Source organism: Glandiceps talaboti, chromosome 2 (assembly GCF_964340395.1).
Source record: "Glandiceps talaboti chromosome 2, keGlaTala1.1, whole genome shotgun sequence".
NCBI lineage: Eukaryota > Metazoa > Hemichordata > Enteropneusta > Spengelidae > Glandiceps > Glandiceps talaboti.
This window is the reverse complement of record NC_135550.1, coordinates 22,650,515-22,667,431: the sequence shown is the minus strand read 5'-3', so window position 1 is coordinate 22,667,431 and position 16,917 is coordinate 22,650,515. Positions and strand designations below refer to the sequence as shown.

The 16,917-nt window shown below is 35.9% G+C and overlaps 1 protein-coding gene across 1 annotated transcript; it reads right to left on the bottom strand.

Moving 5' to 3' along the window:
• Positions 1 to 988: 988 nt before the first annotated feature.
• LOC144445619 (UDP-galactose transporter senju-like) lies at positions 989 to 16,493 on the bottom strand. Its single transcript, XM_078135239.1, has 5 exons — positions 16,409 to 16,493; positions 10,548 to 10,665; positions 3,574 to 3,620; positions 2,167 to 2,306; positions 989 to 1,672 (listed from the first exon to the last, which is right to left on the bottom strand). Exons 1-5 carry the CDS (start codon positions 16,491 to 16,493, stop codon positions 995 to 997), a joined length of 1,068 nt encoding a protein of 355 aa, XP_077991365.1. The 3' UTR covers positions 989 to 994.
• Positions 16,494 to 16,917: the final 424 nt, after the last annotated feature.

Sequence of the window (16,917 nt, the reverse complement as noted above, 5' to 3'; positions counted from 1 at the left end):
CTTGATTGCACCTTTCAGAAGAAAGCCCGAGGCCTAGCAGCTAGATTACATGACAGGCTGCTATACATGAACCAAGCATAATTATGTAATCAAATCACACATAACATGTAGATGCACATGATTGTTGCCATGGAGACATAAAATCTTTGGAAATGGGACTTGAGTTTGCAGGTATATGAGTTTTACCGGCAATTTTTACCAATCAATTTAGTCAGTAATCCCCAAAAAATCTTGAGGTATATCTGAGTAGAGTACTTAGACTATGATGATAATTATTTCAATACAAATTATGTATCGGTAGTATACACATTATTTCTTCTGTATCTTTTCCTTCCCAGCAGCAAGTGGATATAGAAATGAAAAAAGGTAGATCAATAGTTCAAAAAAACAAATATAGTACTGTAGTGTAACTCTCTTGACAGTTAAAGAAAACAGAGTAAAATCTATACTGTGGAGTATCCTCTCAACCCAAATGTTATCACTTTGTGATGGAGAAATTTAAAGAACACGTCGTTTGCCTTTGCCATGCACACCATATATTGTATTGAAATGTATAAGTAAACACTAAAGTTAGGTATGGACAAACCACACTTCAGAAATCACCACAGTAGTAGTAACTAGTACCGTACCATGTGCAAGCCAAGGCATTTTAGAAAAAAACAAACGTAAGTAATCTAGCAAAGATACATTTACTAATATTTATCTGAGATGAGTTAGAGTTCCTAGCAATCGTTGTAAAAATTTAGTTTTTTAAATCTCTATAATTTTATTTGAGGACAATGTTTTCAAGTTCATTTTTTCTTGTTTTATTTGCCTCTAAATCATCATATTTATTGTACAAATTTGTTTCTAAATCTCTGTAATTTTACTTTTAATGACACTGCCAGTGTTTACAAGTTTGTTTTATGCTATTCTGAACGTTTTCTTGTTTATTTCCCTCTACATACTCATGTTTATTGTTTAAAAAAAATAAATTTAAATCTCTTTAATTTTACTATTTAACGGAATTAACAAGTTCATTTTCTGACAATTCTGAACTTTTCCCATTTTTTTTGGCCTCTACATCTTCATGTGCTGGATTGACTACAGGGTGACTTGAGTACAGGTATAGTGAGAAAGAGACAATAGCTATTGCTAAAAGGGTGAATATATCAATGGGTATACCAAAAATAAACCAACATAACACTGCTGAAAATAAGATTTCTATTGAACTGGCAAACATTTTCAAGATGGAGTTGAGAGAGCGTAGGAAAAGACTTGTTACAATGCCTACAGTAGCATAATTAATGATGATGGCTATGACAGAAAGTTGAAGAATGGAATGCATACTTTCTTTAGTCAGTGCGTTACCTAAGTCTCCGGTATAAGCTAGTACCAAGGTATTACACAGAATAGAATCACAATACATAAAAATATTCTGAATCCATATATGTACTTTGCCATGTTCTCCTTTCAGCAGATACTCATTGTAAACACCAGCAAAACAGGAACACAATGTCTGTATAATAATAAGTAAAAGATTTTTGTCGACATGGAAACTGACAGATTGGCCACCGAATGCTACAAGGTCTTTCATAGTGACGTCTTGCTTGATGTGTTTGATGACACAACCCATGGTAAGTAATAGTAAAGATAACCACTGTTTGGTACTCAGCTTTTTCTTGAACACAAACTGAAATCCCAAAACAAGATAGTATTAATAATTAGACATACTGAACATAACTTCACATTCTATGTTTATCTTATTTGCAGCATAGACAGTGGAGTCTCCCCCCTCCACTGTCTATGTTTGCAGCTCGTCTGTAAGTTAATTATGTATTGTGTTACTGGGAAAAACCTGCATTGTTCGGTAAGGTCAAATTACATGTAAGCATCTCCCTTCTTACTGGTTGATTTGTAATCAAACCCAGCCATTGCCGGTTGGTTTGAACCCAGACAGCAGTGATTTGTAATCAAAGCTTATAGTCACGAGCTAAACACTAGTTTGGACACTGACAACCTAAAATGACTACTACGTAACCGGTATAATTAATGCAGAATACCCCCATCACATTGTATACCATGGAGTATCAGTTGTATGAATTAATTGGGGAGGGTGGAAGTTTTAGTAGAAGGCTACATGTCTAGAATTATACTCCCCTAATGGATTGCTAATTTGAGCCTTACCTGGAATGTGATACCTGTGACAACCACTCTGAATTGAAGTAGTAGATAGTACGTAGTTGGGTCATACTCTGCTAGGTTTATGAATTGTAAATTGTTATAGAGACAGTACAGACCAGCTGGTACAAAATATAGAAACAACACTGAAAATCAAAAATGAACACATGTTAAATTTTGATATAACTACAAATGTCATGTAGAAGTAGATACTAAATGCTCAGTTTTATCTTAAAAAAGAACACCGTTTTTATTGATTGGTGTGATATAGTCACTGTTTATGCCATATAGAACACAGACAAGTCTGGATTTTAAAATCTGCAAAATAACTGCACCTGCATGGTGCATTACAGTTTAGTAAAGTAAAGTGAACTCTGATGCAAATGATAGCATTGTCATAGAATTTTATAACTTCTGCTTCTGCTTGATACTGTATATAACAGCTTGTGGGTTATTGCACACAACCAGTGAAGCTAATGTTACCATGACAACACATCCTCATAGAAGACACAGTTCCCCTCAAATACTCTAATACTAAGTTTTTGTGCGTCTTTGATGGAGAGCAAGTTCCCTCTTAATAGTCTGTCAATTAAATTAAATGATTTGTTTTTGACATTTGACCCTAAGGTCAAGGTCATATTCAATACTGCTGGTATAAATATAATATGATATGATATTGGTGAAGCCATGCTTACTTTTATTACCACAAGGTGTCTGCTGATTTTTGAAATTGAGTTAAAGTTGAGGATCCAAGTGCTTTAAATGATAGCTACACATTACAATATGGGAGGGATAGTAGCCTGAAAGATCCAGGCCTTGTTTCTGCTTATATAGTAAACTCATACAAAGCAGACCAACAAACTCACTTTTCAGACTTGTATATGTAACTACTTTGGTGGGAAACTGTGTTTATTACACTTTTGAGTTAGTGTTTTTAACAGCAAATATGGCGACCACTTGGTCATATTTTATATAAATTTTATTTTACTTAAAAGCGGCATGGATTTCTGGAGCCCTTTAGTATTTCACCTTTGTAACAAGTTTAAATGAAATCGGCCATTGTATTAAGCCAGAGAAATGTAATGCATGCATGGACAGGTAGACAGACAGCCAGACAGACAGACACACAGATGGGTGAATGGATTGTCTCTGTATGATTTTTAAAGTTAATATAGCTAAATGACATACAAGTCTCAATTTTTGTTGCTGCCTACACTGTATAATTGAAAGTTTGTAGCCTCCTGAAAGTCTCCTTTTCATGTATTGATATCTGCTTTGTAATGGTTATCTATATCTTTTGAATCCAATTAAATCTGGCAAGTTAATAGACATACAGGAAATCAGTCCACTAATTATAGGTAATATGTATGAATTTTTAAACAAAACAATTAGAAATATACATTGTGTACTTACCTTTAAAGTGTTTTCTAAATTCACTGAATATACTTAAAAATGAATGCCTATTGGGTAAAAGAAATGGCAAATTTTAGTAGATGTCACATACAATAGACATTCACAATCATACAAAAATTATATGTCTTCTAGTGAGAATTGATATGACAGCACCCCATGACGTGCGAGTGCAAGTGTGACATATTCGGTGTATTTGCACGAGTACTTGCAGTGTTCTGCGGCTGTACTTTCATGAGCGTACATGAGTGCAAATACCCCTGAGGCATGGGGTTCTGTTATTATTCCATATGTTTATCTGAAACAACAAATTTCCGTAAAAATGACACTATGCAATCAAGCACTTTTGTGTAGAATGAATGATCGTGTCCTCATTTGCATATAATTTGCATGTAGGTATTCAATAATGTTTTTGTTACTGCATTGCAGTGCAAATACCATTACTATGCATGTGCACTGGTTCATGTCAAATCTGGTACATCTGTAATGATAACTGGAATCTATGAAGGTTAGGAAAATATATCATACTACACAATATTTGTGATAAGCAACATTTAGTAGTTTATTAATCTAAAAAGTTGCAGTGTGTTGTATTTATATATGAACACTTTAGGTCAACATGCGACAAGTACTAAATTCGCTGGGGTAAAGGATATTTTTTCAGCTAGTTATAATATAAAGCTAGCAACACTAGCCATCTCATTTGAATGGCAATACTTGTAGGTGTCAGGATGAAATAGAACACTAGCAGTCCAGTTATTCATGCTTGTCTGATATTTTGGGGTCACTATATTGTTAACATGCCACCTGTATCATATTAATAGCATGTGGTGCAGTCAAAATAACATGCTTTTAAATTATGTACATGTATGTGATATGTAATCAGCAGGTTCAAAATCAATTTGATTAATGAAATGTTTGAATTTTCATATTACAAAACAACTGATGCATGTATTTAAGGACAGTTTCTTATCACATGTACCAGTGAGCATCGCTTGATGGATATTAGTTGCTAAAGCTCCATTCCATCATCATTATTACATTGTAAAGTGTGTATTTTAGTGGATCTGTATAACTTCACTTTCTTTGCATGGAAGTTTGTAATATTTAAATCAACACAACCCCACACACCGGTATATTACAAAACCCTACACGAGTCTAGGATACCATCATTGTGGAAGTAATTTCAGAATAAATTACATGTTACTTTATTATTAATAGAAATACTAACTGATACACATTATACAATAAAAATTATCATTTTTATTGCATCTCAGTTTCACAATAGTTTTCAAATCTTTTATAAATCAAAGAATAATCCATGAAAAAATTTGTAAAATAAACTCTTTACACTTTGTACTTTAGTTATGCAACAATGTATTTCTAGGAAAAATACCAGCATTTATATTTTAAATTGTATGTTGAATTGTGGATGCGGCCCTTTTTGTGCAATGTATTGTGCTCTGTATTTCTAATGGATAAGTCCACATAGGACATGATAATAAACAAAACAACAACAACAACACCACCACCAACAACAACAACAACTAGGAGTGATAGGATTAAGTATAAATTTATGTGATATATTTAAATGAGAATACTAAAATTCAAATACAACTTTTGGGAAATGCATGTAGGAAAGATTCAATTGAACAAAATATTCCTTGTAACAGTAAAGAATGTGTCATAACAATTGGGCTATTTTCACAATCATAGATATATTCATTTTCAGGTACACGTAAACAGATCTAACACTGTGATAATGTGGTGTGCATTAACATCAAGCACAATGGGCGAGTATCGAGACCAGACATGAAAGAGTAAATATAATGTTCAAACAGGAAGGTAAATAGGTCTGTTCTTACATATAGACCATACTTGTTGTGTAGGTTTGTCTATGGTTCTTGACAGATGAATAGTATAGTATACAAAGGTAATGAAAGCATACAAAGGACAACTGTCTTGTAGTATTTCAAAGTAGCCTTTCAATATAACGAGGTCAGGATACAGTGGAATTTGTAAGAATTGAAGTGTACGTGTATATCACCCGTGAGATAGTCCTTGGAGGAATTGTCAGTATAATTCCTCCAAGGATAGCCATACTAGAAGAGACCATGTTATATAAAACACATACACATGTATACACACGAACACACACACATGCACACACACACACACACAGACACACACAGACACACACACACACACACACACACACACACACACACACACACACACACACACACACACACACACATAGGTTACAGCCTGCTTCTGAGTGACAAATAAGGAAGAGCGTGGCCCACATTTGTCACTCCGAAGAGGGCTGTAAGCTGTTTGTATCATCTAGTAAGAAAGCTTATAACACATTATCAGGGGTAGGTAACAAATATTAGTCTAGAGCACAATCGATATAGTGACAAGTACAAATATAAAAGTTGCAGGAAAATTCTCCATAACACTGGCATACAATAACCAAAAATTCCATCGACGTAGAGCTGAGGACATGGAGAAATGAACTTGATATATTTCTTACAAAACTAAGTTGGCGTGGCTGAAAATCAGTCCCAATTAATTAATGATAACCTAATGCTTCTATGATCGTAACACTTGGAGATGATTATAGTGATCGTAACATGTATAGAAAAATAGACTATGACAACCGTTTGTTCCCAAATACAGGTCACAAATGTAAATCTAGTCTAGAGGCTACTCGTTGGAACTATTGGAAAAGAATTTGGACTTTGGAAGACAACTTCAGAAGATAGTTAGTCTACCCTATGTAAACTGGCCTCTGCAAGTTTTATCTTGGCTAGATTGCAGCCAATTGCCTACGGTATATCATACAAGTGCGTTACATTGCCCAACAGAAAAACTAACGGCTCACACTATTGTTCTTTCAGTCCAAACCTTGGTTAAGGGTATTACATGTATATATCTACCTTTGACAGAGTTGTGTCATAGTTTTTATAAACGCTGGGAGGGATCTCCATTTCAATTTACATGACTTCGTAGTTCCCTCTGTAATCGTGGTAATTGCTCACTCTACTACGAACATATCTCCGACAACAATTTTGACAATGTTAGGTATGGTAAAACATACATACATACATACATACATACATACATACATACATACATACATACACATACATACATACATACATACATACATACATGCATGCATGCATACATACATACATACATACATACATACATACATACATACATACATACATGCATACATACACACATACACATACATACATACATACATACATACATACATACATACATACATACATACATGCATACATACATACATACACAGATACACACACACACACACACACACACACACACACACACACACACACACACACACCAATGATTTAAACCCTCTGAGAGTTGTTCCATCATATTAATTTATACAACTATTTGTACCTACCCATAAAATATTATTTTACATGTCATCTAAGACTTTCTCTCCCACTTATTTCCATTCTTTTTTAATATAAAAATTCCTCCCTATTCCCATTTTGATAGTGGTGAACCACTAACATAAAAAATTACTTGACAAAGTGGTCAGAACACAAGAAGGTATGGTTTAGATAAGACATGATGAAGAAGTAAGACCAGATTACATTACATGATACTGGTTGCACTAAGTTAGATAAACTATCTGACTATCTATAAGTACAGTATTGACGCTGAGTATAAGTTAAAAATATATTGTACAAAGAGATATATAAGCTCATTTTGAAGCGTAACTGAGTGAGGCATTGAAGTCAGACTGAGTTAGACATTGACCTTTGAAGTGTGACTGACTTAGACACTCAAGTATGATCGAGGTAGATACTGAAGAATGACTGCGTGAGGTACTGAAGTCAGAGTGAGTTAGACATTGAAGTGTGACTGAGTGACACACTTAAGTATGACCAAATTAGGCATTGAAGTCAGATTGAGTTAGACATTGAAGTCAGACTGAGTTAGGCATTGAAGTCAGACTGAGTTAGGCATTGAAGTCAGACTGAGTTAGACATTGAAGTCAGAATGAGTTAGACATTGAAGTCAGAATGAGTGAGACATTGAAGTCAGACTGAGTTAGGCATTGAAGTCAGACTGAGTTAGACACTGAAGTGTGACTGAGTTAGACACTGAAGTCAGACTGAGTTAGGCATTGAAGTCAGACTGAGTTAGACATTGAAGTCAGACTGAGTTAGGCATTGAAGTCAGACTGAGTTAGACATTGAAGTCAGACTGAGTTAGACATTGAAGTCAGACTGAGTTAGGCATTGAAGTCAGACTGAGTTAGACATTGAAGTCAGATTGAGTTAGACATTGAAGTCAGATTGAGTTAGGCATTGAACATTGAAGTGTGACTGACTTAGACACTCAAGTATGACCGAGGTAGGTATTGAAGAATGACTGAGTGAGGTATTAAAGTCAGACCGAGTTAGACATTAAAGTACGACTGAGCACAGTCCGTCTATCTATAATAGAGGGACTGTGGACTGCGTGAGACACTTAAGTCAGACTGAGTTAGACATTGAAGTCAGAATGAGTGAGACACTGAAGTCAGAATGAGTTAGACATTGAAGTCAGAATGAGTTAGACATTGACGTCAGAATGAGTTAGACATTGAAGTCAGAATGAGTGAGACATTGAAGTCAGAATGAGTTAGACATTGAAGTCAGAATGAGTTAGACATTTAATTCAGTATGAGTGAGACATTGAAGTCAGACTGAGTTTAGGCATTGAAGTCAGACTGAGTTAGACACTGAAGTCAGACTGAGTTAGACACTGAAGTCAGACTGAGTTAGACATTTATGTCAGACTGAGTTAGACACTGAAGTGTGACTGAGTTAGACACTGAAGTCAGACTGAGTTAGGCATTGAAGTCAGACTGAGTTAGGCATTGAAGAATGACTGAGTTAGGCATTGAAGTCTGACTGAGTTAGACATTTATGTCAGACTGAGTTAGACACTGAAGTGTGACTGAGTTAGGCATTGAAATCAGACTGAGTTAGACATTGAAGTCAGACTGAGTTAGGCATTGAAGTCAGACTGAGTTAGACATTGAAGTCAGACTGAGTTAGGCATTGAAGTCAGACTGAGTTAGACATTGAACTCAGACTGAGTTAGACATTGAGGTCAGACTGAGTTAGACACTGAAGTGTGACTGAGTTAGACATTTATGTCAGACTGAGTTAGATATTGAAGTCAGAATGAGTTAGACACTGAAGTCAGACTGAGTTAGACATTGAAGTCAGACTGAGTTAGACATTGAAGTCAGACTGAGTTAGGCATTGAAGTCAGACTGAGTTAAACACTGAAGTGTGACTGAGTTAGACATTTATGTCAGACTGAGTTAGATATTGAAGTCAGATTGAGTTAGGCATTGAAGTCAGACTGAGTTAGACACTGAAGTGTGACTGAGTTAGACATTTATGTCAGACTGAGTTAGACATTGAAGTCAGACTGAGTTAGGCATTGAAGTCAGACTGAGTTAGACATTGAAGTCAGACTGAGTTAGGCATTGAAGTCAGACTGAGTTAGGCATTGAAGTCAGACTGAGTTAGACATTTATGTCAGACTGAGTGAGACATTGAAGTCAGACTGAGTTAGACATTTATGTCAGACTGAGTGAGACATTGAAATCAGACTGAGTTAGACATTGAAGTCAGACTGAGATAGGCATTGAAGCGTGACTGAGTTAGACATTGAAGTCAGACTGAGTTAGACATTGAAGTCAGACTGAGTTAGACATTGAAATCAGACTGAGTTAGACATTGAAGTCAGACTGAGATAGGCATTGAAGCGTGACTGAGTTAGACATTGAAATCAGACTGAGTTAGACATTGAAGTCAGACTGAGTTAGGCATTGAAGTCAGACTGAGTTAGACATTGAAGTCAGACTGAGTTAGACACTGAAGTGTGACTGAGTTAGACATTTATGTCAGACTGAGTTAGATATTGAAGTCAGACTGAGTTAGACATTGAAGTCAGACTGAGTGAGACATTGAAGTCAGACTGAGTTAGACATTGAGGTCAGACTGAGTTAGACATTGAAGTCAGAATGAGTTAGACATTGAAGTCAGACTGAGTTAGACATTGAACTCAGACTGAGTTAGGCATTGAAGTCAGACTGAGTTAGACATTGAAGTCAGACTGAGTTAGATATTGAAGTCAGACTGAGTTAGACATTGAAGTCAGACTGAGTTAGGCATTGAAGTCAGACTGAGTGAGACATTGAAGTCAGACTGAGTTAGACACTGAAGTCAGACTGAGTTAGATATTGAAGTCAGACTGAGTTAGATATTGAAGTCAGACTGAGTTAGATATTGAAGTCAGACTGAGTTAGACACTGAAGTCAGACTGAGTTAGGCATTGAAGTCAGACTGAGTGAGACATTGAAGAATGACTATTTAGGCACGCGAGTATAACTGCTTTAGACATTGAAGAAAGACTGAGTGAGACAGTCAAGTATGAGTGAGTGAGAGTCAAGTATGAGTGAGTGAGTGAGGTATTGAAGAATGACTGTGTTAGACATTGAAGTTATCAGGGAATGAAATAGACACTGGGCTTGAGTCAAATTTAGGATCCTGACTGCAATCTTCATAACCAATCAAGTTATGTCAAATCAGTTAATCTCAAGTTCAAACAATCTTTACTAACCAATCCTATCTCTTCCTAATCATATGGAGGTCAATACCAAATTCACGCCAATATGTATGGAATGTAGGAAAACCTATATAAACCTTTAATTCTGTGTGATCTGAAGGAGTTTTGTTAGATGTCAATAAAGTGCAGGTAGCTGTTCTCATAGTACTTGGTTGTGTGCGCATGGACATCATTCCTTTCTAGAACCTGTTTCTAAACAATCTAGTACTTATTCCACAAAGTCAGACTGAGTGTGACATTGCAGTAAAACTGAGACAATAAGACTATTTTGAATCAAGAATATACTAACTTACTCTCTGACATATAGAGCTACTGCCATAACCAATTTGAGACATTCTGTCATTAAAACGACTGTAGTTGTATTATATGGATATTTGTTGTGTTCATCTTTTGTTGCAGTCACCAGTATACCTACAAGACAAAAGACAGACACACAAGACAAAACACAGATTATTGATTACCATCATTACAATTAGAATTTAGAAGCCTTTAAGGTTATCATTTTGTGATTGTGAAATTGTAACATTGATAGTTGAAGGAATGCTTATAAGTTTTGCACAAAGGATGCTGGTGTGAAACAAGAAGTGGAGCCTAGTACATGCATGTAAACACCAAATTTATTACAGCCCAGTGTTGACATAAAATTGCAAGGTAATTGGTTTCTATGTGTCAACCATTTTCACTTTCAGGAAGAACTACAGTACATGTATTTGTTTCAGTCTCATTCCCCAAAATTGCTGAATGGAATCAATAGTTTTTGACAATGACATTTTACTAAAAGTATAAAAAATGTAAGTTCCCACAAATTTTGAGATTTTTTCTTTTCATTTCATTGCATTGTTGTCAGACAAGTCTGACAACACTGACAGAATGATAGAAAACAAAAAATCATGTTAGTTTTCTTAGTTTGTATTAAGCTGTGCTCTAAGCATTTTACAATTATATGTAGTACTCCTGGCAAGGACCTACAGCAGCACAACATCTCTTTATGCTTTAACTCCATGGGGAGCATATAATGCCTCTGTAAGCATATAGGATTAAAGCATTCACATTGCAACCTCTATCCTACCAGGTACCCCGTAACCCACTTATATAGCTGGGTTAACTGGGACACAATTGTGGTTCAAATCTTGCCCAAAGATGCTAGCCAATTCAGAAACAAATAGCAACATCAAGAACCTACAGCCTGCAGATTCCAATAACAGTGTATGCTTTGTTTTATGTGAACAATGAATATTACCAGTTAACCCAGCTGTATTACTGGGTACCTGGTAGGATAGAGGTTGCAATGTGAATGCTTTAACCCTATCTGCTTACAGAGGCTGCAAGGGATTATATGATTCCTATGAATTACATAAAACAAAATACAGACCAGATGGTTGATGGTACACAAGCATAAAATAATACATTTTATTTCATTGTGAACACATCGACATCACTGTCAGATGAAACAAGGAAGATGCAAACACAACATTTCTGTAGTGAGATAAATGTAACATTTTATGTGAATGCACACTATCAGTGTCTACATTTTTGTTTGTACAATTTATAGCAAATAAATTATCATGTTGACTGATTGCATTGAAATATAGTGCATATATATATCTGTAAATAGCTAATGTGACAATTAACCTATTCTGTAGTAAAAATTAGATCTTAGACTTGCATGTATCTTTCAATAAAATCATTTAAAGAGTAAACAACTGTATCTTAAAGGCCCAGTTTAGATTAGGGTTAAAATGTTGGTGTCTAAAACTGGTGTCTGGCAGAGCTACAGAAAAAGTTGGTCCAGAACAAAAAGAATGATCTTTACTTAATCCTTATGGTTTCAGTGTTAAGATTACACTAATGTAAGAACCTGGGATAGAATAATGGGCCTTTAAGAACCTAATTTAAGATATGAAAGGAGAGGCAAGTTTTGAAACTCTGACATTAGGCTTACTAGATGAGGAGTCGTATATTATCAATGGTATATAATCACCATACATGGCTTGGTCAACAAACTGATATGAATCATTGTAATTTATATTGAGGCAAAGAAGGGGAGATCTTTATCATCAAACAGGTACTCAGTCCATAATTTATGGATATATGATCAAGTCATATATTACCTTACACTATTGCCCCTACAAAAACATGATGAAAGTATTTTATTGACAATAAATGACATTATTGCCCCTGCTAAAACATGGTGAAAATGTCTAGCAACCAGTAGAGCACTCACAATGTTATGACATCATTTTGGGGGTACATGGTTTCTAAGCCTCTGTGTGGTCATTGTATACCCATGACAGTAGAAGGACTGTGATGTTACCACCTCCATTACATACAGAAATCACCTCTACCATTGTGTTGGTATTGTTTTGATCCTAAATAAGCTTTAATTATAAAGTAAAATGTATGTATCATTTATGACACTGACTTAATTACCAGAATTGAGGCTTTAAAATGCAGTTACAGACAATGGCAAGACTTTGATGATACATAACCCTATTATCTCAATTCTTATATAAGAACATCAGTAGTTCTAAAATCTAAACCATTCTTTGTGACATATTAACAAAATGACAAATTCATACATCCACATTTTGTAAGTTCCTTGTACAAGTCAATCCCAAACTGTACCGGTATTATACTACAGACTGTCACTTTCGGTCGATTACACTGATTTGGGGGTGTCATTACGGCATGTATACAATTCATGAATGTATCATTCTTCAGAGTAATTGTGTGCAATGTCATTCAGTCTACTATTTATGGCCGTTACTTTTGTTTCTATTTAGTACTTTAGAGCAAGTGTGTATGTGTGGGGCAGGTGCCATTTGCTTGTTCATGATTGGCTCTGCAGTGACCTTCACTGAAGCAGGGAGGGTTATTTATTAGTTTGTGTGATCTCGAACACCACACGAAGTTGTAACAGTGTACAAGACTGAATGCTTTGAAAAGTTGCCTCAGACTGACACATCTTTAGATGTGGAGTAAATTGTTGCATAAAAACCTTGAATGCTAAGCTCTTATGACCAGGATTATGTCTTAAACACCCAAATGCTGTGTGTGTCTTAAATAAGGATTGTGTGTGTCTCAAACACCCAAATCACTTTTACATGTAATCTAAGACTAAAGGCAAAGCGCCAAAAGCAGTTGCATTGTTTAGTACCACTCCCTGTTTTGAGTTTCAATGGAACAAATCAACCTTTGCAGCCATATACCTCCTGGCTCCATGATATCACGATGACTACTGACTTATAAGTAAACACACTGATTTCAAATCTTTGCTGAAACAATGAAGAGGCCTAGTTAGGAAAGTCTTATGATTAAAGTTCAAAGTTTATATAATGTAGTGATTGGTACCTTGTGATCGGTTGGCCTTGTTATCTTGTTCTGGTGCTATCACCATTCTTTGTGTCATATCTACAATAGTCACATTCAACTCACAAACTTGACACATCAAATTATATTTTCAATGTTACTCAAGTTTGCTTAGTCTAGAAGCTTTCCATGGTTTGGATTCTCTTTGATCTCGCTCTCTCTCCCCATCTAGTCAAATGGATGCATGAAGAACAACATTTTTGGTATTTTGAATTACCACAATCAAAATTGGACAGAAAAATCAAAGAAAATCGAAATCAATGATAGCGTCTAGACTATTAGCTTGCTAGATGTAAACCACTATAGTTAGCAATCCATAGATGATTTACCCCCACATAATATACACTTCTAGTCTGGATGCCAATGTGTAAAGAAAGAGCTTGAGATTCGATGTACGATTAGCACTAGACTAATACATTTCATACTACTACGTTTTTATACCTCCCCCCCCCCCCCCCCCCCCCTTCTCCCTGTATGACTTTTGGGTACTATACAGGACAGGTCAACAAATGCGAAGATAGTAACTATGCTATATGGGATAATGGCTTGGAATTGACAGAGTAAGCTTTTGGAATTTGGAATTATGGATTTTGGAACAGAGTGCAATCACATTATCGGCAAAACAGCTGACAGGTTTGTACCAAAAATTAAATATATGGCATACACTCTGTGTAAATTATAAACTTATCACTGACAATCAAAAGTAATCTCTGTTTGTTTGATTGATTGATTTATAAATTAAGGTAATCCTTGATATGATCTTGAAATCATTTTGACAGTTTTAATTAAAACTTTAAATAATTAATATAACATGAATATTTGTTTCTCTAGTTTGTTAATTAAATTGCAAAACTCACTCTATGAAAGATCCTTCATCCACAGTACACTATACATGTACATGTAATGTAATGGGATGTCTTTGCCAATGAGTCCATACCTAATATTACAGAGTCAACATTTTACAGAGTCAACATTTTGAACAATAAAGCTTTTAAAATCACTGGTCCACTGATCAGACCATCCACCCAATGATGAAGTCCATGATCCAGACTCTATGGTAATCAGCTCTTGATATAGCATATGCTATGATTCTGACTAGTCTTGTTAGCATGGATACATAGTGGGACTAATATCACTAATACATGATCCATTTTTAACTTAAGACTTTGAGTCTACTTGCTCTTGGAAGGTTACCGAACAAAATTCAATGGTTGACTGCCCCTCTGTTCACAGTCCCCATTCAGCATAACATTTACAGCATGTCCTGGCATGAACCTAGTATGATCTCTTCTAAAAGTGAGCAGAATTGCTCAGCCTTCACATATGGAAATTCATCTGTGCTAGTAAAACATACTGGTAGTATACATTTTAACTTTTGTTCCAAACACAGTTATTTGGCTTACGTGTCCACAAGGTCATGTGTACTGAATAGTGGGTCAAATCTGTTGACAAAGACTGAAGAGTGCAGTTGAAAATTTCAGCTCAAGTTGTGTTTGGAACAAAAGTTAAATTGAAATATACAATTGTTGAATGTTCACTAGCAGCTGGACTAGATTCTGGAATGTTTGTTATCCCAACCCCTTCGCAAAGAAGGTGTTTCAGAGTCCTTATAGTGCATATATAGAGATATAGTGGTCATATTATATGACAAGTTATGTATGACACCCTTTTGAATTATACAGGTATATGATATTATTTGCAGTACAATGCCCACAGCAATATTGCAAGCATCAATTGACTGGTATGCAAGGCGTATCCCAAACTAATACTCGTCCAACTGCCAACTCATATTCCCACTACCAACTCATTCTGAAATGTATTTTTTCAGCATGTACATTGACTTTGAAATTTACCTGCTAACAAACGACACAAAACGATGGAAATAGAGGTAAATAAAGGCATCTAGCCGCTTTCACTACATCAGATTTTAACCAGATTGTATTATACCTAACCTTAACACTATATATGCCATAATTTAAGGCAACATTGGGCTGTTCATTACCATGGTTTCAAGGATGCTATAGTAAAAGTGAAACATGTTCTGAACACCTCATATATACTGCAAAGTACAGTGTCAACAACCAAGCTAATATTAACTTTCATGGGGTCACACAGTGTGCACCTTCAGGCATGGAGTTTGCATGGCACCAAACGCTGTTCATTAGCATGGTTACAGTGATGCGCTAATACTAATAGTAAAAGTGAAACATGTTTTGAGCACCTCATATAGCTATTAAATAACAATACAACAATTAAAATAATATTAATTGTTGAAGGGTCACTAGGTGTGTATCTACCCCAACTACATTGTTTGGCGTTCGCATACAACTATGCATAGACGCAAAATTAATGCTAAGTTAAACAATACAGTTAGTCAAAGTAAAATGGGACCCTCCCCTTATCCCATTTTTAAAATATGGCCTCCACCCAAAAGATTTGTAAAAAAAAAAAGTGATCCGCTCCCCTTGTAATTACTAATGCCTGAAGGCTCCCTTACCCGTTGGTCACTCGGTCTGGGATGTTTGTTTGGACATGAAATGTGTGTCTTTTGTTACTATCATTATTATTTACTAAAAAGACTATTATATACTTAGGGTATCTATTACGATGTTCACATTTGCAAATCTTGTTAATTTGTGTTGAGAGAAGGAGAGCATGCATTGCTGAGTGAGGGAGTTGGTGTGGAGTATGGTATTGATAGGGCGAAGTATTTGAATCAAACAGAAACCCAATTTTTCACTGTCTTCAAGGGAGGACGGTGTGTTTTATATGTAATTATACTCACCTTGGCTCACAAACAAGCCTATATAGGCAATGAAAACGATGATACTTAGTCGGGTAGGAAATACGCCTTTTATCCTTGCACCCATGGCGTCCGCGTATGAAACGGGGCTGTCGGAGCAACACTTCTGAGATGAACTCGAAGTACTGATTTCGGACTTTTCTTGATTCATTCAATACCTATATCATATGACAGGCACCTTGTCAGACCAACACTCACACCTAGTGTAGCAGTACGCTTTCTAAATTCTAGTGCGGAAACGAACGTCAGCATCTACACGTACATATTACAATGTAGGGACTGCATTCTTGCCACTGGGACGACGAAAACACTTGACGAGAATTTACACATTCTGGTTGCCATGTACACAAGCAGAAGACCCGAAAACGATTGATTTTAGGGGTTCACACATTTAACACTCGGCCAGCTCAAACAACCTTCCGTGTACTTTCGGACACTCGTCCTGAATCATGTGAATGACACAGTGTCCCGATCGAGCGCCACCTACCTGG